The sequence below is a fragment of the Sceloporus undulatus genome, chromosome 3 (genome assembly GCF_019175285.1).
Source record: "Sceloporus undulatus isolate JIND9_A2432 ecotype Alabama chromosome 3, SceUnd_v1.1, whole genome shotgun sequence".
NCBI classification, from domain to species: Eukaryota; Metazoa; Chordata; class Lepidosauria; order Squamata; family Phrynosomatidae; genus Sceloporus; species Sceloporus undulatus.
In genome coordinates, this window is record NC_056524.1 from 97,119,748 (window position 1) to 97,143,528 (window position 23,781).

At 39.6% G+C, this 23,781-nt stretch overlaps 2 protein-coding genes across 9 annotated transcripts in view; one reads left to right on the top strand and one right to left on the bottom strand.

Annotated features, from left to right (window-relative positions):
* The window catches only part of PPP2R3B (protein phosphatase 2 regulatory subunit B''beta), a 43,486-nt gene extending 35,099 nt beyond the window's left edge, over positions 1 to 8,387 (top strand). For all 7 annotated transcript variants that reach the window (XM_042459739.1, XM_042459738.1, XM_042459737.1 and 4 more), the window contains 7 exons: positions 1,036 to 1,192; positions 1,808 to 1,856; positions 2,773 to 2,862; positions 4,197 to 4,372; positions 5,829 to 5,947; positions 6,051 to 6,157; positions 7,267 to 8,387. In XM_042459739.1, coding sequence (XP_042315673.1) covers positions 1,036 to 1,192; positions 1,808 to 1,856; positions 2,773 to 2,862; positions 4,197 to 4,372; positions 5,829 to 5,947; positions 6,051 to 6,157; positions 7,267 to 7,411 — 843 coding nt within the window. In that variant the 3' untranslated portion in view covers positions 7,412 to 8,387. The remainder of the gene's footprint in view (positions 1 to 1,035; positions 1,193 to 1,807; positions 1,857 to 2,772; positions 2,863 to 4,196; positions 4,373 to 5,828; positions 5,948 to 6,050; positions 6,158 to 7,266) is intronic.
* A 1,025-nt stretch (positions 8,388 to 9,412) lies between these two features.
* Positions 9,413 to 23,781, bottom strand: part of LOC121924930 (cohesin subunit SA-2-like) — an 89,219-nt gene continuing 74,850 nt past the window's right edge. For both annotated transcript variants that reach the window (XM_042456484.1, XM_042456483.1), the window contains exons 27-34: positions 23,008 to 23,159; positions 20,661 to 20,762; positions 16,969 to 17,135; positions 16,739 to 16,867; positions 15,225 to 15,415; positions 14,312 to 14,477; positions 13,459 to 13,540; positions 9,413 to 10,421 (exon numbers count right to left, since the gene is read on the bottom strand). In XM_042456484.1, coding sequence (XP_042312418.1) covers positions 10,413 to 10,421; positions 13,459 to 13,540; positions 14,312 to 14,477; positions 15,225 to 15,415; positions 16,739 to 16,867; positions 16,969 to 17,135; positions 20,661 to 20,762; positions 23,008 to 23,159 — 998 coding nt within the window. In that variant the 3' untranslated portion in view covers positions 9,413 to 10,412. The remainder of the gene's footprint in view (positions 10,422 to 13,458; positions 13,541 to 14,311; positions 14,478 to 15,224; positions 15,416 to 16,738; positions 16,868 to 16,968; positions 17,136 to 20,660; positions 20,763 to 23,007; positions 23,160 to 23,781) is intronic.

A 23,781-nucleotide genomic window follows, 5' to 3' on the forward strand; every position in this document is an offset into this window, starting at 1 on the left:
AATATTTTTTGGATATACTTCATGCTGTGTTTTAGGGAGGATTTAAAAAATCAGATATGTGTCGGTGTAAGGCTTGCAAACTTTTGTTAAAAAATGGGCTATGAAGTTATAACCAGGTGCTCTTATCCCAGAACCATGGGTTTGAACAGATGTTTGTTTGATCCTAATGAATAGACACTCAGAACAACACAAGTAATAGCAAAGAGAATAGGACAGGAGATTGTTGGTATTTGACCTTTTTTTTTATCCAAGCAGAGTGGCCACAGCAGAAAAGAAACATGCTGCTGCTATGACAGTTGTGTTTTGATTGACTGTCCATCTCCATCAATTTTTAACTTTGGTTAGGTTTCCCAGAACATTGCTGTTTGGAAGAGAGCCCAAATTTGACATCCCCCAACACAGCTTTTATTGTCACCAACCAAATTTTTAGAAGGTTTTGGTATCGATATTCATGGCTCGATTATGTAAACCATACCTGGTGATTTTCAGATATGTTGGGCTACCACATAATTCAGCTTTGGGGAGAAAGCAGGTTATAAAGTAATACATTAGTACAACACAATACTACTCCCAACATACTCAGCTGCCATTGCCAATAATGAAGGATGTTTGAAGTTGTAGCCCAAATCTGTAGGGACGCAGGCTGGGGAAGGCTGCTGTTGGCTTTTTAGTATCTTAGTATCAGCCAATAGTGAATCCATCCAGTGGATAAAATAGTAAGCTCCTTTTACAACCTGTTATTGTGACTTAGGCTGCATCCACACTGCAGAAATAATCCAGTTTGACATCACTTTTAACTACCATGGCTCAATGCTATTTAATTCTTGGGATTTTAGTTTGTTGTGTCACCAGAGCTCTCTTGAGAGAGAAGGCTATATGTCTCATAAAACTACAACTCCCAGTATTCCATAGCATTGGGTCATGGCAGTTAAAGTGGTGTCAAACTAGATTATTTCTGCAGTACGGATGCAGCCCAAGCTAATCATTTTTCTTACTGACCTCTGTTTCTCTCTCTCTTTCTCTCTCTCTGCACAGAATGTAGCATTATTGGAAGAAGAGGTAGATATTAACCAGCTTACAGAATATTTCTCTTATGAGCACTTTTATGTGATCTACTGCAAATTTTGGGAGCTGGATACCGACCATGACCTTTATATTGATCCCAAGGATTTAGCTCGGCATAATGACCATGGTATGGCAAATGGGACAATGTAATTCATTTTTGAAAATATATGGATACCCAGTTGCCCTGAATGTAGGCCTGAGACATGCTGTTGCCTTGTCCCCACAATGGGAACAGTAAAAGATATGACACATTAGGCCTATGGGCAGAATGTTGTTCTGCTATGTTTGGGGTAGGAACACAATGACATAGATTAGGATCCTTTGCTGTGTGTGACAGCTAGTCCAGAGTTTTTATATGGTGGCATTTGTGCCTTGTATATACCATCAGGTGATTTAGTCATGGGTCAGAGAATGGGTGACGTTCAGTGAATGTAGTGGAAGATGCACGTTTCTTAAATGAAAGCAAGGGTATGATTTCAGCTGTAGATATTTCAAGAGCACAGGAAATACTGCCCCTAAAACATTATTTTTGACATAGAGTAAGCCCATTAAATAAATTGAATTTACATAGGTGTTGATCTACCAGATTTTAATTGATTTACTTGTTGGGACTAGCAAGTGGATAGTAATTTAGGGCATAGTATTGGACAATAATAAATGTAAGTATTTCTCATATACTGTTTGCGTGCCATTTTTACACTTAACACAATGAACTGAATTTGACCTTTTTGCTTTCTCATAGCTATATCCAGTCGGATGATTGAGAGGATTTTCTCAGGAGCTGTAACAAGGTATCTTTTTCCCCCTTTTAAATATAAATGTCTCATTGTTTTTCAGGATTAATTAGCAAAGTACCTAGGGCAGCTGAAACTTAAATTTCCTCTCCATATAATGAAGTACAGTTTGGATAAAATGAAAGCTGTATCCTGTCGTTCAGGTTAATTGGTCCTATAGAAAATGAGTACAGTATTGAGTTGCAGTATGAATCAGCTGTAATACATGTTATTTTTGCTACTGTGCAGTTGACTCTAGGTGGTTAAACTGGTCATGAGCAATTTGCATGCAAGTTGTACATAGATAGATAATGCTCATTTGATTAAGCATGTCCAGAATTACACAATTGTGTAAATGCCTTTTGATTCAGCAGTAATCCTTGTGTTTCCAAAATGAGTTCCCAACTTAATGGGAAGGAAAAATGCCAGTGCTTTCCAGCCACAGTGGAATCTGAAGTGTGTGTACATACTGCTTTGGTTACCAGCTATGTAGCGTAGCTGTTTTGTTGCCTGGAATGCTGCCTCTCCTGTCCTCTGTGTCCCCCTGGGTGGTTTTATTTTCCTAACAGAAAATCAATGGGAAATGATTTTATGCAGAAGGGAATGTATGTCAGAGGAGAGCCTGGCAGGCATGTTCTATGTCCAGGTTTGAAAACCCAATTTCATTATAAAAACCACTGGGTGATTCTAGGCCAGAAATTATCACTTAGCCAACCTTCTTCATTGAGTGAAGATAAAAAGCGATAGCTTATTTGTGCTGCCTTGAGGTCCTTGGAGGAAAACAATATCAAAACTCTGTTCTCTTCTGTATTCTGAAACACTGGAAACTATACAGTTATGTTTTGGAGTATTTATTAAAATACTGTTTACACTTGTGTATACCTTTAGTCATCCTCCACTTTTTTTTTTTTTTTTTTTGCCTGCAATCTCAAAGGGGCAGGAAGGCACAGAAAGAAGGAAAAGTCAGTTATGCAGATTTTGTATGGTTTTTGATATCAGAAGAAGACAAAAAGACTCCAACCAGGTATGGAAAAAGTTGTTATGTAAGCCTTTTATACAAGATCATGAAGCCAGATGAGTTATACATGTAACTGCAGAGGAGTTGTTGTTGTTGTCATTCAAGTCATTTCCAATTTATCATGATGACCCTAAGAAAAAAATATCATGGGGTTTTCTTGGTGCGGTTTGTTCAGAGTGCAGATTGTTTTTGTCTTCCTCTCAGACTGAGAGAGTGTGACTTGCCCAAGGTCACCTAGCAGATTTCCATAGCTGATCAAAGATCTGAACTCTGGACTCCAGAATCTTAGTCTACACCCCACTAGTTTTAGCTGGAGAATGAGAAGGCATTTTCATTTATAGATCTTTAGTTTATCCACTACTGGTGCTATATAAATATTTATTTATACAAGTTGTACACTGCAGATCACACATACATATGCAACCTTCAGCATGGGGGGGAAATAGATGGGCAGTACACCAGGAGCATAAGGAATAGTTTTAAGAGTAATTTAAATTTCCTACGGTTTCAGCCTTTAGTAAGGAAACAACATTTAAATATCAAAAATCTCAAAGTCAAGCCTGTTAGGGTCCAGCTTTCAATCAGCAGAGTAGCAGAAATGTGCTCTTGTCTAACTATGCTTCCTTAAGAACTGGGACTGACTCCAAAAACAACACAAGTACCTTGCAGTTCAAACAAAAGTGTATTAATGGCTTTAATTTATATATACTACATAAAGGCTATATCCTAACCTAGTTAATGAATATTTCAAGTAAAAAGAAATCTTTATATCACCATCTTTCCAAAGAAAGTTGAGAGAGGAGGAAAAAGGAAATCATGCAGTTCAGTTGAAAATTTTGAGAGAGAATTTCTGTTAGTCCCAAAAGGGGAGTGACCTAAATCCCATGGTTAGTTTGAATGTGAGATGGAGAATTTGCATGCAGGAAATCCCAATGCATCTAAGGAGAGGGAAAGAGAATGCAAAAATTCTAACAGTAATACTTTACATTGCCTGCACATGTGTTCAAGGATGGGGATTGTTATGCCCTATGAGAAATCCTTCACAGCCAGACATTGTGTTCTTACACTGTACAGAAAACACCAAGCAGTTTTTCTGCCTCTTTGAAACAGAGTCTCTCAACCTTTTGGTGCCAAAGAAATTAACAACATAAATGTAATCAATATAAGGTAAAAAAAACATTTTTGGATTTTCAGTCATTTATAGGTAGGTCTCAAGTGTTCCTTTTTAGCAGTTGTGGGAGTCAGATGGATTTCCATACAATTCCCTCCCAATTTAGAGAATGCAAAGAATATGGTTTTGAAATACAATGTTAATTGCTTTTTAAAAATATATATTTCAGCATTGAATACTGGTTCCGGTGCATGGACCTGGATGGGGATGGTGTTTTGTCTATGTATGAACTCCAATACTTTTATGAAGAACAGTGCCAAAAACTGGACAATATGGCCATTGAGCCTCTGCCATTTGAAGACTGTCTTTGCCAGATGCTTGATCTTGTGAAGCCTGAGCATGAAGGTGATTATTTTTCCTCTTCATAGCATCTCTATAGTAATCTCTTCACTAACAAGAGATAACACAACTATTGTGTATTTGCTATTTGTCTGCTGTATGACACTACATTGGTTAAATTTTCAAATTTAATTATCACATTTTGGAGACTGAAATTCATCTAATACTGCTGGTCACCTGCAATTTTCAATTGAATCTGATTTTGGCGCTTTACAGACCGCCCAAAATGGGCAGTCTCGCGCCGCTGCCGGTTGCTGCGTCCGGGAACCGCAGCAGCCAAACTGCGCGGTTCCAGGGCACAGCAAGAAAGAAGCGCCAAAATGGCACTTCTTTCTGCGTTCTGGAAGTGGCGCCGCGAGGCGCATACTCGCAGCGTCACTTCCGCCGCGCGACATCTGGACACTATGCGTCCGTGATGTCAAAATGGCGGCACCCATCTGTATAGGGCGCTGCCATTTTGACGCACTCGTTATGCGCGAGGGGCAAGGTGCGTCAGGAAGCACCGTCCCCTCGCGCGTAACGACAGTGCCTCATGGGGCCATCTGTAATGCACCTTTGAATCACATTTTCTCATTCTCCAGAATAAATGGAAATTAAGTTCTGGAGAATGGAAAAATATGGCTCAAAATCTTGCTAAAAAAAGAAATTTCCCTTTTCCCTTGAGAATCTATAATGACTATATCTGGATCCCACATGAATGAATTTTGAAAACACTGTTCTGTTGCAATAGCAGATTATTCTTGAACAGAATTCACTACGTAGGTCTTAACTGTGAAAGATCATTTAACATCACTAAAGGTTGCAAAATCACGGGTAGTCCTACTGCATATTCCAGTAAACGGTTTTCAAAGAAGTAGCCATCTTAGTCTCTTGCAGCTTAAAAAGGAAGAGATGGGGTAAGCAACATGACAGCACCTTTAAGACTGGGGTCATGCAGACAGGGCAAAAGGAGTGGCAAGAGGCCACCCCCACCCCAGTCAGTGCAGGACTGCAACAACTGCACCAGCTCAGTCCCAATCTGGGGCACTGTTGCACTAACAGCTCTTCGCTGTTCTTCGCTGTTCTTTTTTGTGCAGGCTCTTCTGGTTTGGCGTGCCCTCTGTGGGGCTTCCAGCCACATTCAGGGTATGCATCATCTAAACATGACACCCCAACGCAGGCCGAAGCTGGCATTTTTGGCCCATCTGCTTCAGGCCTGTGTGGTTTTTATTTTAGCATGTGCTTTCATGGATATAAACCCACTTCTTCACTCTGTACTGCATCTTTGACTTATATCCAGTAAAACTAATGATAAAATAAAAACCAGTTAGTCTTAAAGGTACTGCCACATTCTTCCCCCACCTTCCTCCTTTTTACCCAATAAAAGGGAAATTTATAAGCCTTTTCATACCCCCCAGTTATTTCATTGCATAGGAAATAGGAATACTTTAAAACCAGATTTTTTTTCTTATCTTGTTTTCAGGGAAAATAACTCTTCGTGACCTAAAGAGATGTAAGATGGCAAATGTGTTCTTTGACACTTTTTTCAACATTGAGAAATATTTAGACCATGAACAGAAGGATCAGTTTTCTATTCTGAGGGTAAGTGCAATAAGTACTTAACAAGATGCTCTCATCATAAACATAATACCATGAATTCATTTCACCTTCTTGAGTTTTACAAGCATTGTGATCATATTCATAGGGCAGTGAAAATGAAAACCAAGAGATGTCTGATTGGGAAAGATATGCTGCTGAAGAGTATGATGTCTTAGTAGCTGAGGAAGCAGCCAGCGACCAGTGGAATGACTGGTAAGTATATCCTCAACTCACATTCCTTTGTGATCAGTTCAGTCTGAAGAAATGTTGACTAATTCCCTACCCTTTCTTATAAGTATAAAGGCAAGTGTCGTTTGGCCTGGTGTCCAGTATCCAGTTCAGTAGATGATATCTGCATCAATTGAATTGGATGTTGTTGACAAAGCAGAATGCTAACTGTTCCCTTCTGTTAACTGTTTCAGTGACTATTTCTATTACTACTAATGTTGCCTGTCATTCATATGAAGGTAAGAAACTTCTGAAAAAGCAGGAGCAAGCCTCTGTGCCACTGGAATTGTTTTATGTATCCTATGTATGATATCCTTTCTACTCAGCCCACACCCTCACTGAACAAGCTGGTGTGCACCTCTTTTCTCCTAAGCACAGGCTTCATTCAAATCATGCCTCACAGTAATTAATTTATCTGGGAAATGCATCAGACACAGCTGTACCCCTTTGATATCCTGATAGCTATCAGCAGCCATGATTTCTGACCTTTTCTGATATGTGAAACTAGGGTGGTGAGTAACATAGGACACCAGGATATGATATTTGTATCAGCTGGATAGTGTGTTTTCTAGATTTAATTGAAGCTTAAATAAAACGGGCAATTTATCATAACTCTATTTCTAAAGCCAGTGAGAAGGAACATTCCTATGCAGAACAGGTTTATTTGTTAATATTCCACTTCAGTAAAAGAGAATTGCCTCATTTGGGACATGTATGATTACATTGTAAGGCTGCATTTGACTTGAGCCTCATTAAGGTGATGGAACATGCTTCGCCTAAACATGTATAGATTTATAGCCTTACACATATTTATATATGTATAGACCTGAAAGATTTATTTAGTCAAGTAACAGTCCTACCTTCTAGAACAGCACAAGTGGCCTATCAAATGTTTTGGACTGCAACTTTACATCCTTTGCCATAGCTAAAGCTTCTTGGAGTTGAGTTCAAAATGGGACAACAATTTCTCCACTGTTGAGTATTGTATGGAAGTTAAATATAAGTAATAGTGATACAGAATTATTATGCAATCAATATAAAAGATTTTTCAATAGTATCTACATCCCATCTTAATTTTCACTTTCTTTTCCTAGTTATGAAGCTGAGCTGAACCCTGGAGATCATCAAAAGACCAACATTTTAAAATACCAGATGGAAAAACGACCTTGCTTTGACATGCCTTCCCATTTGGCAGATGTTGACTTAGATGAGTATGACTATGAAGATGATTTTGAATGAATTCTAGTGTTTGTACAATAATAAGGACTGTTTGCAGCAGGTCTGCCCAATCTCTACATAGCTCTTTGTGCTGCAAAATTAATATTTTAAGCATTTAGATGTTTTGAAGAAGACAGTGAATTTGTATGGAATGACACCTTTTTTGTATTTATTAAGTAGACTGTTGCCTGTAAAATAGACTTAAATTATTTACAGATGGATTATAATTCTGTTAATGAATTACAATGTATAAATTTGCTGGCCTTTTTTAAAAACAAGGAACTAGAATTCTTACTCTCACCAGTAGCTGTAATAGAGAAGTCCTTGCTTTTTCAGTCTTCAAGCAGAAATCTAGTAATTTTGCCAGACATGAAAGAGAAAAGTATTGCACGTATGAGTGGAGATCACTTCTGCTCACTCAAGAACAGTCTTGCTGGACACTGGTACTTGCAGCAAAATATATCTTGCCCTGAGACAAGCTATGTATCATTTTCCTTTCAAATCCTTTTAGTCGTTCAGATTTCATTTTATTCTTCTGACTCCCATTACAAAATAGCTTTATAGCTTGCACTTGACTGTAGTGGATATTGTACTCCATGTCAAGGGAATCAATTTTTAAAACATATGTACATTTTACTTGATCTGTGAAATGCACTAACCTTGTTATGGGCATTTAGCATATTTCTTCAATGGTTAGCTAATGGCACATTCCACAAATACTTATCCCCATGGTGTCAGACAGCTCAAGATTTTGATGCTTTACTAGCCTACCTAAGCTGGATGTTGCTAATCTAGTTTTTAAACAGGCAAAAATTTGTAGTGCCTTAATTATCCCAATGTTCATATGAGAAATTATATAATAAGTGTTTAAGCAAAATTGTTGATGAAAGATCTTCATATAAAACAAAAAAATGTAAGCTATTTTGTTTGCAGTGTAGATCTGTTTTTAAAGTGTTTAAAATATGTTGGTATTTTCAAATAAAGTTTTTTTCATATATTTAATTCTTTACCATTTCTTTAGCCTGTCTCCTGCTATGCAGAAATATACTTCTAAAGCACTCAAGACAGTGATTTATACTGTTTAAAGACCTCCAAATAAAGATTATCTACACCTTCCTAGGCAATAATTTCACTGTTGAACAGCTCTTACCATCAAGAAGTTCTTCCTAATATTTAGGTGGAATCACTTTTTTCTTGTAATTTGAAACCATTGGTTTGTGTTGTAGTCTCTGGAGCAGCAGAAACTTTGACATCCCTTCAGACGTTTAAAGATAAGTGTCATATAACCTTTCCAACATACCCAGCTTGCTGAACTGCTCTCTGCTGGACACATTCCAACATGTGAAGATTCATTTTGAACAAAACTGTGTCCCATGCAAGTAGCTATAATAGTTATTTGACAACCAGAATCTTTATTTTAACCAATGTACAAGTGGGATATGTACCACCAGATTTAAAACAAGTACCTGGTGCCATCTGAGCTGCAAGTCACAATGCAGAGTAGCTCAATACACCAATCAATTATGACTGTTTAAAGCAGGGGTGGGCAACCATTTTTCAATATTCAGGCTGCACCACCACATTTAGGTGTGCCTTAAGTGACAATAGTTTACTACCAACTGCTATTTTGACTAGCTTTTGAACACTTTAAGATTTATTTTGTAATTTGTTTGGGGTGGCGGGCTGGGGGATTTTTGAGAGTCAGAGGAAGCAAAATTCTATGGTTTGGACCTGAAAATCAACACAGTATTTTTTTTTTATTTAGCCTGGGGACTTTAGGAGGCTGAAATTTGCCCACTCACTTCTGTTCTAAGTTTACTATTTTCACGCTGGTAAATAAGCAAAGATTTCTGCAGCTAGCTTCATGGAAAGTCAAAGAAAATGCTGCAACAAAGATGTGTATCAGTTAAAATCCACTGAAAACGTCAAGTGTATGCAAAAGAACTAGGTACTGCATCTTCCTTTTTGGTGCTTTTGTCTAGCTTTTTCATTTATTCTGCAGCAAGAAAACAATAGCCAGAATTCACTGATCACTTACTTTATTTTACAAACATCTGATATAAAAGTATGAAACCAAACAGCTGTTTTACAAGCTCTGCAATGATAAACAGTAGATTCAGCAGACTCCTACTCCAATGTCAACATTAGACTGTCATGATACACAAGGAAGGATATGAAATACAAAGTAGAAAGTATCTAAGTTGATTTGTAACTAATTTTTTTTACTCACATAAATATTTCCTCTTACCCTGAAACCACTTCTTTTTTCCCGGTATTGCAAGACACATATCTGCTTACTTTTTTACTGCTCCTCAATATAGTTCACTTTGGAGTGTTACAGACCGCCTAAAAGCAACGGTCTGCCGGCGCTGCTGGTTGCTCCACAAGGGAGCCACAGCAGCCAAACCGCGCGACCCTCAAGGAGAAAAAATAAGCCCAAAATGGTGCTTTTCGGTTATGACACCGTGAGGCGCTAATGGCACACTCGCGGCGTCATTTACGACGCGCGGACGCAATGCGTCCGCTACGTCAAGATGGTGGCGCCCATGTGGAATGGCACACCGCCATTTTGTGCGTGCTCCACACATTAGGGTTAGGGGCGTCAGGAAGTGACGCCCCTTCCTAACCCTAGTACGTGCAGAGCGCATACTTTCAGCGTGTAACACACCATAGTATGGACATAACTGTCCAAAAAGGCTGATCTGATACTCTCTGGTAAGTTTCCTTGTCTACATGAGCTTAGTGCTGTATTTTGGAAAGGAAATCTTTACGAAAACAAATATGAAAATCAACTGTGGTTTTTTAAAAAAAAATGTGTAGAGAACACCAGGAAATACAGAAGCCATGTAGTAACACTGGCTGAAAAAAATGATCACAACCATGATAATTTTACCACTTGTGATGACTTTTTAACCATTCATACTTGGATCATGCCATGTAAACTCCCAGCTGACACTAGGTATAGTCCATTCCACCTGTTTGCTTTTGCACATGATATCAGCATATATGTCCAGGTGAATCCTCAGGCCTCCTATGTAACAAGCAAATGTAGAATAAGGTACTTCATAATCAAGAATAGTATATAGAGACATCCTTAAAATATGCTTATCAGTTAAACAGTAGACTGTGTTCCAAAAATTATATGTGGATGGCATACCTGCTTATATTATTGTAAATCTATCTCATTTAATGCCCCGTTTCCCTCCATCATTCCCTTCTCCTTTTGTTTCGTCTCTTTTAGATTGTAAGCCTGAGGGCAGGGAACTCTCTGATTAAAAATAATAATTGTAAGCCGCCCTGAGAGCCATTAGGGCTGAAGGGCGGGATATAAATACCTAAATAAATAAATAAATACTATACCATGCACTGAAAGATTAAATGAAGTACACATTGGAAATTTAGATCAATTATTTAAATCTGTATTTTGCTTTTGATAAGAGAAATCCTCTTTAGTTCAACCCACTCTGCTTATTAACAAATATGTGAGAAGATTCAGATACTTTGCTCTCCTGCTCCAGAAAAGCTTTTATGGCAAGGAGCACTTTATGTGACTAATGAATCTGGCAGAACAATTAGTGAGAGCTTTTTTACTTCTCCTTTAAAAAAAAACACTCCCTTGTTGAGGGCCTATTGTAAGAAGGAGGGCAGCTTTGGAAGGTACAAAGCTACACTAATGCACCAGTTTTCATCCTGTTGTGGTTAGCTGCCCTGAAGTCAATCCTGATTCATGGTGACCCTGCGAATGAGACATCACTAATATCTTCACTGCAAAATCCTGCCTATGACCACTCTGAGTTCAACCATCTGGCATGCAGCCCTCCTCTCCTTCTACCTCTATCTTTCCTAGCATTGCTTTTCATTGTGTGGCCAAAGTACAGCAGTCTCAATTTGATCATCTTGGCTCCCAAGGAGAGTTCATAATCTGTTCCAGGACCCATTTATTTGTCTTTTTGGCTGTCCCTGATATTTTAAGCACTCTTCTCCAGCACCACATCTCAAATGAGTTGATTTTCTGTCTGCTTTCTTTATTGTCCAGCTGTTGCCTCTGTACATGGTCATGGGGAATACAATGACTTAGACAATTCTATGTCTATGCTGCAGAATTTTGAGCACCATTTTTGCTTGCGTGCGGAGCCTAATGTTTGTCTTCTAGTCGTCGCTCTAGTTTACATGATCAAATCTGCTGCCATGATGGCACGACTTCCCCTGTTCTAGGGTTGCCCCATAGTGCCGGACCTCCAAACCAGGTAAAATGGAGACAAATTTTCAATGGAGGAACAAACATGTGTCCTGCATTTGAAATTCTGTCCTACATTTTACCTCGTGATCGCGGCGGGGAGGGGAGGAAGCGGCAAGGAAGCCTCCACTGAAGGAGGCTTTCCCTCCCCGCCTGGGCCCGCCACGATCAGAGGCCAGGATCAGGGCCTCGCCTCTTTCCTGGCCCCTGCAGGGCCAGGAAGGAGGCGAGGAGCCGCCCGGCGATCGCCATGGCCTCGCCTCCTTCTTGGCCCCCGCAGGGACCGGAAGGAGGCGAGGAGCCCGCCGGCGATGGCCGGGCTTCGCCTCCTTCTGGCCCCGCGGAGGCCAGGAAGGAGGGAGGAGGCTGCAGGGAGGTGGGGACGGTTGGGCGGACTGCACCCAAGAGGTGCCCTCCCTGCAGTCCTCCGCCTCAGGCCTCACTGCCCTCTTTTCCTCCGCACGACCATGCACGGTGGAGGAGGAGGAGGGCCGCGAGGCCCCAGGGTTGCCCAGCAACCCCGCTGCAACCGGGCTTTTCCGGTTTTTGGCTGCACCCGTGCCGTGACGGGAGGTCAGCCAAAAACCGGGGAAAAAAACCGGTTGCAACCAGTTATGGCAACCCTACCTGTTCTCCATGACCGGAAATGGCCAGGTTTTGGGAGGTGGGGGTAGGGATGTGTTGGTGATGGGGGGGAGGTGTGCATGGTTAGAAGAATCCTAACTCTCTGAAAGCCAAAAATGTGAATTTGATGGAGCGGTCTAATTTAATACCACCATACGTATCAAAAAGATGCCAGCCTACCCTTTTATGGACTTACTGCCCCAGTTTCAATTTACTGGCAGGGGAAAGGGTTCTTCCAATGAAATTGTGCTGAGATCCTACATCATCAGATATAACTTACATCTGTGGCACTTTCACCCCAGAAAGTACGGGTGAGCCAGACAGCACCCAGTCAAAGGTTTCCAAGGAACTGCATTTCATGATGTGGTAACAAATGTCTGCAGCACTCTCACTGGCAGGGTACAACTAAACAAGGCAGGTGAAGGGGCCTTGTCACAATGTTCTCTCAATATGTCCCACAACTGGGAAGTGCGCAGATATCTATCCCAGTGCTCCAATCTGCCATGTTCGGAAAGCATTCAGCTGGGGCACTGTCCAGATTAGAGGTCAGGTTATTGTTAAAACATAATGCAAAAACGTTAGAAGAATTGTTAAGTCAGTTTACGATCTTATAACTTACCGACAGGTGCCAGCTTGTATTCATCAATCATATATTATCATTAACCATCTTACTGAGTCTCTTTAACACAAAAACTGATTCAAAGAATGGATTCAGTCATTGGCCGATAGATTTTGACTGAGGCTGCCCGTAATTACATGGACCCTGTTATACGTGGTATTGCGTTCCAAGATCCCCGAGTATAAATCTGTATGCTCAAGTTCCATTAAATATAATGGCAGAGCAAAACGGCGTCCCTTATAAAAAATGGAAAATCAAGGTTTGATAATTGAAATTTATACTTTTTTGGAACATTTTCAAACCATGTATGCTTGAATCCATGTATAACAAATCCGTGTATAAGAAGGGCTGACTGTATATGTTCTCCCCAAGAAATGCATGTAATAGTAGGCAGAAGTGGTCAGAGCAGATTAGATGTTGTCCAAATTGCCAACTTTTTGTAGGAAAAGTATATAAATAATGTAAGAATTATCAAAGTAAATGACTCTTACACGTGTAGTGTTGTACTTTTGATTTCTCCATCTACAGATAATTCTTTCTCCATCAGTGTATATTACGTTAACATATTTAAAAGCTCCACATTCTTACCTGGTCAGCACCAATAACATCAACATCCATATCTTCAGCTGGAACCTCTACTGGATTCTCTTCTCTAAGCATAGCTTGGGTACTAAAATGAGGGAGAGAGATTATTTTCTTTTGGCTTAGGAAATGGATTGCAATAATGTAAGGAGGTCAAAAGATAGTAATTTAGAGAAATCCACTTATAACATTAAAGTGTTTTGGGTGACAGTAAACTTGAATAATTGCCACAATACAAGTGTGAGGCCACATTCTTTGCATGCAGAAGATCCCAGGTTCTATCCCTGGCATTTCTTGTTAAATAAGTAGACAGAAAAGCTCTGACTATGAACCTAGACAACTGCTGATAATCAAAGTAGACAAAATTGAATTAAATGTTTGGACAGTTTGCATACTTGTAACTGTAGTTCTTCGAGTGGTCATTTGTTAATTCACACAACTGGGTATTCCTGCAATTGCACAGAGCATATACAGAACCTTCTAGAATAGCTACACAGATTTTTGACAGTAGCTCTGGCCACCCTCAGCTATACTCTCACTGTTACCATTAATTTACCTCAGTTCAAAGGATGCCAAATAACAGCATCCAAAGAATACAATGTGCAGGACACACCACAACGGCAGTGGGTTTGTGTGAATTCACAGATGACCACTTGAAGAACTAGGGGTGTTTGTGTACTAGAAACAATCTTCGGGGGGGGGGGGGATTAGGATCCATTGTTGCACATTTCCATTCAAGGTGAGGTGGGGCTAATTTTTCCACTTGAAAATTATCTTTCACCTGCAATTCCCATGTCCCACAAGCCACAGATAAAATGCACATTTTCAGTTGTAAAGATGATTCAAACCATCTTCTCACCTGTGTCTTCTATTCAGACTTGCAGAACCATGTAATTGTGGATATTCTGGGTGACAACTATCAAGAGGTTTTAGCCTTTTCCTTCCCCGAGAAGGAATCTGAGATGAGCAATGAGTATCTGAGGCTCTGTTTATTTTTTCAGTATGACTGGTTTTGGACTGGTTTCCTGAAACAAAATATGAATCCTTCAGATTTAATACATGGAATTAATACATGGAATTTTTAACAGCATAGGTTAAATACAAAGTAACATTAGCAAAGGAAAACACAAACTAATTCATTAATTGTGGTGAGTTTTTTAACTATTGTAAATCAGCTTGAATACCAAACTAGAAAAAGGTCAGGACAATAAAAATAAACATTATCCCACCCATCTACCCTTTATACAACCAGTAGTGCAGTTTCCTTGTCACATTACCACTTGTGCAACCAGCTGCAAAACTGACCAGCACTGGATTTCCCTCCTTGTTCATAATCCAGGACTACATAATCCAGGATTATTTTCACAAGCAAAATAGCAGCACTTAATACTAGCCATGGGCATTAAGGACTAGCATGAGCTGAAACACACTTCCATGATGGACGAAAAGTGAGATATAAATGTAATAAATATTTCGAGTGAAATGATAAATGTGTGTGGGTCTGTGCCACTTCAGTCTGAATACACTTCCATATAAAAAGGAGTATGGAGAATCTAGGGAAAAGGCTAGAGTCAATTGTGGTAGACATATTTTGATTTAATGGAGGAGCAGTCTATCACTGAGTCACTGAACAGGAGCCCAACCTGTTCTCCAGCCATGGAGAGAACTAGGCCCAACTCTATACTTCTTGAGGCAGAGGTTACCATCAGTGCCATCAAACAACATATACTGCCATATGCAACACACATTCCCCCAAAATGGTAAGATTATACCTTCAGATAATTTTCTTTTAAAAGCAGGCGTCCTTGCAATGTTAGCAGGTGGCCATTCATTTACGCTGCTGACCGCAGAATTCTCTTCATCTTCACTGGCCAACAAAGAGTTTCTGTACCATCCCAGTGAGTACCAGGAATCACCTTTACAAAGTGCTGGTTCTGGTATATATCTCTGCAAGTAGCTATACCTATATACAAATATATATACATAGTTGAAAGATACAGAGTTCTTTCCTGAAAAGGAAGATGTTCCGTTTCATAACCAAAACAACCCATTAACTAATAGAGTTAAAAGAAACTTCATTTCGGGGGGGGGGGGGGGAATCTGCTCAGAAAACTATTTTAAAATTTAAAATAGACTGCAAGTTTCACCATTGCAGTAGTTTCCAAATTGCTTAATATCTGAGTGTGCATATTCTAAGACAAGGATTGGCTAAAACACTACTTTCTTATATTCCTCACCAGCTGAGGAACTGAATTCTGAACTGTACTCTGAATTTATTTTTATGTATATTCTCTAATAGTTACCAATAGTAACTGCTGTGCAAGCTCTTTAATGTTGGTGAAGGAAACAGAGAAGATATCCATGCTGGTGATGCTGCTGCCACTGTCGTTAGTATACTGTTATTTAACTATCTATAGTTGTATAATATATACGTCCCTTTGTATTGTCTTATTTTATATACACATTTTGTTCATTTGCAATTATGTACTTTATAGCATTGTTTTGTCATGGCTTATACTGCTGCTGCTTGTGTACACACAAACATAAATCCACATACTCCTCAGTACACACATAATTTTCCTCCACTGCCACAGAATTCCTCCTACCTTTGCATCATTGTAATATTTTAGCCTCATGGTGTAGTGTTTTGAGTGCTGGACTACGACTGTGGGGATCAGGGTTCAAATTCCCACTGGCTAAGCCTCAGAGGAAATCAAGGGCAAACCCCCTCTGAACACATTCTGCCAAGAAACCTGCATAACAGGTTTGCCTTAGGGTCACCATAAGTCAAGGCACACAATAAGAACATTTTGGCCACCAAAGGTCATTCTAGAGCATCCTTTCCCAACTTATGTCCCTTAGATGTGATGCAACACATTGAATCTCTCCAACAGGTTGAGGATGATGGAAGTTGGGCACAAAGTTTGGGAAGATCGGAATGGAAACACATACTATAAAGTACTATGTGATCTGTGAGCAACAGAACTAAGCCAGACGATTATAACCCAGCCTTACTTCTTTGCATCTGCAGAGAAGCAAGAAAAAACAAAATAACAATGAAGTTCCTGGCAGAATCTTGTCTCTCTTTCATGCACTCAAAGCATAAATGCCCAGGGTTTGAAGTGCATCAACATGCTAGTATTCACATGTACAAAGTACTTAACTTTCATACCAAAATGATTTCTGTGACACTCCAGCATACTATATACAGTATAGTATAGTATAGTATAGTATAGTACAGTTAGTATCAATTTCCACAAGCAATACACATGGAAATTAAACTTACACAAGTCTTTTGTCAGGCTTTAGAAGCTTATTGGAGAATTCACTGAGAATGACCAAGAAGTTTAGATTGGGAGGCAGGGACTTCTCTTCTGTTGCAGCTGCCCCTTGAAAGGCAAATTCAATGCCATCTCTTTAGGCAAAAGTCAGGGAGACAGAGAGAAAAGAGGTTTACTATGTGGATGTCACACAAAGAAGAGGCCAATAATCAGATGATACAGACTTGGCACATACTTGTGTATCATGGCTACTGACTCTCGACTTTTCACCTGGTCCCAGCCAAAGGTCAAAGAAAACCGCCGTGCAAGCTCTTTAATGTTGCTGAAGGAAACGGAGAAGACATCCATGCTGGTGATGCTGCTGGCGCTGTCATCCTGACTTTCAACATACTTCTGAAACAGCTGCAGACGACAGACATTGGCATAAAACTTTCCAAGCAATATAGAAACCCCAGGGGGACATACCTGCTATACAACCGACACATTCCTTGCTCAGGATGCAGTTAAGCATCAATTTATCAAGTAATCTAATTATATATTTCAAGAATCCCACCGATTTGAGCAAGCACCCAAATACTGCAGATGGAAATCAGTGGGAGGGACAATCAGAATATATACTAGAAACATCTGAGGCACAGATAACACATTCAAATTCCCAGTTAATGCAAGGAAAGCAAGCTGTCTCTGATCAAGCTGAATAAAACAGATTGGGTAATTTTTGCTTCAAGATGTGTATAAAATAGCAAAATAACCTGGATTATGCATACCAGAAGGCCAAATTTCACCTCCTGGGTTCCCTACTGTCCACTGATTAAACCATTTTTCTCTGCTTTCCTTAAGTAACTAACAATTTAGTAAAAGGCTGTATTTCATCTGTTATTTCTGCTTTTGTTAAACAGATTGTACCGTTTTGTATGATAGTGTTAATTTCAAATTATTTTAATCAACTCTGCATGTTGCACAGACACTGAAGAAATGGGGCAGAAATATCTATATAAGTACAGTACTGTAAACAAAACAGTACAAAACTAGGATGCCTGATTCTTCCAGACCAAGGGTGGGCAACTGTCGAATGCTAGGGGGCCACATTAGTCCCCAAGACGACCTTGGAAGGCCACATATACTCCACCACTTGTGCCCCCTGAAAAAAAAGAGGAATGCTCCCTCCCTCTCAAATGCCCTCTACTGGGCATTTTCACCATATTTTGGGGGTTTCTTGGGCCATTTTAGGCTGAGGAGAGGCTCTTTTAAACAACAGAACATGTGGGGCTCCAAATATAGTAGGAATATCTTCGGAAGGCATTTTGGATTTTAAAAAATGACACTTGGGGCTCCTGGGGGCTACAAAATGGCCCTGGACCCATATACAGCCCACAGGCAATACTTTGCCTGCCCATTCTATACAAAAAAAAAAGCAGCTTTGCAAGAGATAAGTTGTAGCCCCCAAAATGCTAGGGGTTGCAAAATGTCTCATAGACATCTTTCTACAATCTCACTAGGGGGCAGAAGAACTGAAAAAGATAAACAAGAGGCAAGAACATTCTTAAGCAGTCAACCCAGCCATCCCATCCCTAAGCAGCACCATCCTAGGTGGTGGCTACCATTTAATCGTACATTCACATGAAATATATAATTCCCACCAGAGAGAAAAATTCCAGTTCCAAACCTCCATGAGATTTTTTTAAAAATACATATCTGCCCTTCACATTCGTGGGGGTTAGGGGTAGAGGCCTCCTGTGAAACTGGAAAAACCGTGAATATCTCTTAAGATCCCCAGAACCTTAATTTAAACTATATTCCTATGAAGTTCCATTTCTGCACTGTCATAGTGGAGTATGCCAGGCCTTCTAATTCCAGATATGGTCAGAGAGGAGGAAAGTGATCATGACGTTGTGACCACGCTCCAGGGATGAAAGGGGAAGCAGAGATATTTGGTGTTATTTCATGCATTTATGACTTATTAAACTGTTTTTCAGCCTGCTTTACATTTTTCTAGTCTATGAATATCATCTGCAATCTTCCACAGTATGTCACAAAACTCCCAAGAAATTTCCATTTAATTATTGACGGCAAACTCACAAATAATCAAATTTGTGAAAGTTAAATCCATTAAAGCTGAGGTTCAACTGTATATAGCTTTATTTTATCTATGTATTGCTCTAAGAAGGTTTACCAATAAATAATCCTCTCAACTATTCTGTCCAAGTGCTTATTTTGTTTTGCTCCATAATTTTATAAACAATATAAACAGATAAAGGGGAAAATTTCAGGTCCATTGATTCATGCAGAAGTACGAGAAGCCACAGTCCACAGAAGTGAGTACAACAAAAATGCACCCAATACAAAAAGAATGAGCCACTTTTAAGAAACAAATATGTGCAAGAGTCCCTTTCCCCTGTAGAACTGACAATCCTATACATAAATCTTCTTTAGAAATATCTCAAGGCCTGATTAATAAACAACATGTCTGAGTAATGATTTCATATTTTGCTCACTGTGATGGAATACCTTCTATGCATTTTTATGTTGTAATGCGTACCCTCAAAATAGGAAGAGACAGAAGTATTTATTTTAATTACTTTCATTCTTTTAACTTATATAAATGAGCACCCTCCTATTGAGAGTACACTCCTACTGGCAACTCCACTGGCTAAACTAAGCACTCAAGGCTAGAGAGGAGGAACCTGTTTTTCTGCACACCATGATTAGGTAGTTTATTAGCATGCTATGCTCTTCAAACTTCCAAGGTCAATCATCAGCCAGACTGGGCTGGTTGCCTACAGTGACATGTAAACACACGTTCTTGACTGTATGAGTAGAGTGCAGTTCACAAAATGCTGCTGAGCTCTCTTTGTATCACATTTCAGGGGACACCTCATGATCTTCCTAAGCTTCTAACAACATGTGTGAAGTACAGGCTCATATATCTGCCATCCCAAGGGACATGTTCTAAAGCTGCAAGAATGACATGGAAGTTTTTGAACACAGCTTGAAACAAGTTAGCCTGGGAAACTGTCTGACTGTGGAAGCTAAACACTACATTCAGTGAAGCTTACCTGAGTTGTGTGACAGTAATAGTAAAAGCTACATCAGTGCTTCAGAGGCCTAGTCATCAGTGAGATAGTAAACCTGTGCCTGGGGTGCACCACTTCAGGCTGCATAAATGGACTCACGTAACTGAACAACTCTCCACATATTAAAGCAGCATGTCACAAAGACAGCTAGCCTAGAACAGTGGTTCTTAAACAGTGGTCCCTGGACCTCCAGGGGGGCCACAATGTCCTCACAGGGGTCTGTGAAGGCTCAAAGGCTGCTCAGCCCTCCCGAAATGAGCCAAACCAAAGGCCATGGGAAAGTCCAGATGGTTAGCTGGCTGGGCCTTTGTGCTGCTGTTCAATCCACTCTAGCCACAAACTGAACAGAAGAAGTAGAAGAAAAGTCTTCCTTTCCCCTTCAGAGCCTCTAAGGGAACGTTTAATGGATGGTGTAATTATGTCAGTGTTAGGTATTGTTTTTATTTGAGTTATAAATCTTGAGGGGGGTCTGAGACAACAAAAAGACAATTAAAGGGGATTCCAGGTTTTAAAAAATGGTTAAGGACCAATGGCCTAGAACATTTGTCCTGGAAATGTATTTTTCTACATGGGGAAAATATTGTGTGCAGGAAGATCTCTTCATTTATTTAGAACAGGAGGCCTACATTTGAAGTTTGAAGTGGTACTGCCCAAAGATACAAGAGTTTTCACATAGGTGGGAAGGGCACCAGGACAGCTCAGGAAGTGAGTGCTCTGAGATTTTAGAGTGCCTACAAGTCAAAATTAGCAATACTGGGGCTGGGTGGACAAATATAACATTTTCTATCTATACCCTTAACAAGGTTTCCACACATTAAAGCATGCTACAAATGGCTCATAGTAATATTCTCACCTGCTGCAAACAGAGAATCAGTGTCTTTGCACTCTGAATTTTGTCATTGTGTCTTGACCGGCTCAAAGTTTCTTTAAGTATATCTCCAAAGTCATTATAAGTCTGTTGAAAGACAAAGGGGAGAAACCCTTTTATATTAATAGATAGAAGCATAGGAGGTGATTAAAAACTCAAGTGCTGGTAAAATAAATAATAATAGTATGTTTACAACTTAAAACAAAATGATAACTTACAAGATAATCCTATGTACTATGTCTATACAGAAACCAATTCAAAAGAATGCCATGGGAATTATTCCCATGTAAATGTGTACAAAATCAAAAGTTTACTGGCTTAATTTCATTTATTAGTACATTCATGCCTAAGACATTTAATGATAAATTAGTTTTACTGAGTTTTACCAGTGAAACCAACATACTTTCAAGCAAGACTGCTCAGGATCATAACTTGTAATCAACCTAAAGGAAAGGGAAAAGGAAAACCACAGGCCTATCTTGCCTGGTTTCAGAAAATTTAGAAGACTAAAGAATAGTCCTCTCAATGCTCCTACTCTTCAGGTTGAAGAACAGTTAGAAAGAAAACAAGGAATCTATTCTGTTTGCACATATATATGGAACGTGGTGGCTTAGTTGTTAAAATGCCAATTCTGATGATCATAAGATCAGAAGGTTGGTAGTTAGAAGTCCAAGTGCTGCATGACAAAGTGAGATCTCATCAATAGTCCCAGCTTCTGCCAACCTAGTTGTTCGAAAGCATACACAAGTAAGTAGATAAATAGGTACCACTTTGGTGGGAAGGTAACAGCGTTCCATGCAGTCATGGTGATCACATGACCACCAGAGTCGTCTTCGGACAACACTGGCTCTTCAGCTCAATAATGGAGATGAGCATCACCCCCAATAGTTGGTTATGACTAGATAGTCATGTCAAGGAGAAACCTTTACCTTTTGCACACATATAAGCCAGCCATAAATATTTAGGTTCAGTTCAAAAATATTCTAAGGATGATCTGCATAGCCTTCCCAGATGCATGCTGGAAAACAGGTCATAAAGAGCAATTACAAGAGTCATCCTGACATCTCAGGTGAAAGACAAATTGGCTTTCCCTCCCATATATGGAAACATATATGGACTAACAGTTGAATCTTAGTTTGACACTAGCCAGCTTATGGTAAAGATAGCATCCTCTATCACATCTTGAACCAGCAAACTCAAGGACAGGTTGTGTTGCAGACTCAGCATTGACTTACAACAGAGGGGAACTGCTGTAAGTTAGTTCCTTCTTATTTTGTTGTAGTTAACTGTCCTCGAGTCGATTTCAATCCATGGCAACGCTGTGGATGAAACATCTCCAAGACTCCCACTCTTCCACTGCTCTGCTAAGTTCCTGCAAACTCATACATGTGACCTCCCTAATAGAGTCCATCCATCTAGCATGCATCCATCTTTCTGCTTCCCTCCACCTTTCCTAGCATTATTGTTTTTTCCAATGAGTCTTGCCTTCCCATGATGTGTCCCACATATGACAGCCTACGTTTTGTCATCTTGGCTTCCAGGGAGATTTCTGGCTTGATCTGCTCTAGAACCCATTTGTTGGTTTTTGACTATCCATGGGATCCTCAGCACTCTTCTGCAGCACCATATCTCAAATGAATTGATTTTCTTCCTATCTTCTTTAACTGTCTAGTTCTCACGTCCATACATGGTAATAGGGAAAACAATGGCTTGTACAATTCTAACTTTTGTGTTCAGTTGTATATCTTTGCATTTTAGAATCTTTTCTAGTTCTTTCATAGCTGCCCTCCCCATTCTTAAACTTCTTCTGATTTCCTGGTGCAATTCCTGTTTCTATCAACATTTGATCCCAGCTTTGAGAATTCTTTTACTACTTCTATTTCTTCATTGTCTCGGTTGAATTTGTCTAGATTATTCATTGTCATTACTTTTGTTTTCTTTATATTCAACAGTAGTCCTGCCTTTGCACTTTCTGTCTTGATCTTCCTTAGAAGATGTTCCAGGTATAGGAGGTTTTCTGCTAGTATTATGGTGTCGTCTCCATCTTACATTGTTGATATTCCTTTTCTCCTATTTTCACTCCTCCTTCTTCTGTGTCCAAGCCTCCTTTTCTTACAATATGTTCTGCATGCAATAGTGTGAACACAGGTAGTGTAGGGAGTGAATTATAACACAGCTGGAATATAAACTGTATCTCCATCTATCATGACACATACATCAGAATGACTTGAGTAATAATACACTCCATATCTGTGTGATTGGGAAAACAAAAGGTCTACATAGTTCAGTTCTGCAGGTTTAAAAGACATCTTTAAGAGAATTAGCCAATTACCTTCATATAATGCTTATAGATTTCAGCAGCTCCAGTCATCTCAACAACATTATAGATGATTAACTTGCAGTAAGCTGCAAGGAGACATCGCTTCAGGTGCAAGGCATCCAGTTTCTGGCGTTCTTTTTTTCTATCCTCCTCATCCGTCAAGTCTATGTTAGGAGATGTGAACAGTTGAGTATCCAGTCAGATCTCTAAACCACATCAGCCATTTCAACTTTATGTATGTTTTGCCCTTTCAATAATTAGGGAGAGAGGGGTGGGCCAATCCCACCAGGCCTCCCCAAAGGAACTGAGCCCTTCCCAGAAGGCTTCTAGCTCCATCCTCCACTCCCTTCCCCTTTTGTGTCATGTCTTCTTAGACTGTAAGCCTGAAGGCAGGGAACCATCTAATTAAAAGATTGTATGTAGAGTGCTGTGTAAATTTACAGCGCTATATAAATAAAGCTTAATAATAATAATAATAATAATAAGAAGAAGAAGAATTCAAATATCATGACAGTACCAGCTAGTCATCTACTTTACATAGATTTCCAGCATGACTAACAACATGTAAGAAGCAGCCAAAAAGGAATAGATGAATATAGGACTGAAAATTCCCATAAAACCAGAACTACAAAGTTAATCACACAGATATATTTATGAAATTTATTTCCTGGAATGAACTGCATTTTCTGCACTGAACACTGGGAATATTAATATAGCTTGCACTGGGTAGAATTTATTTTTGCAAATACAATATGACCTACGTATTTGTGGAGGATATGATCCCGG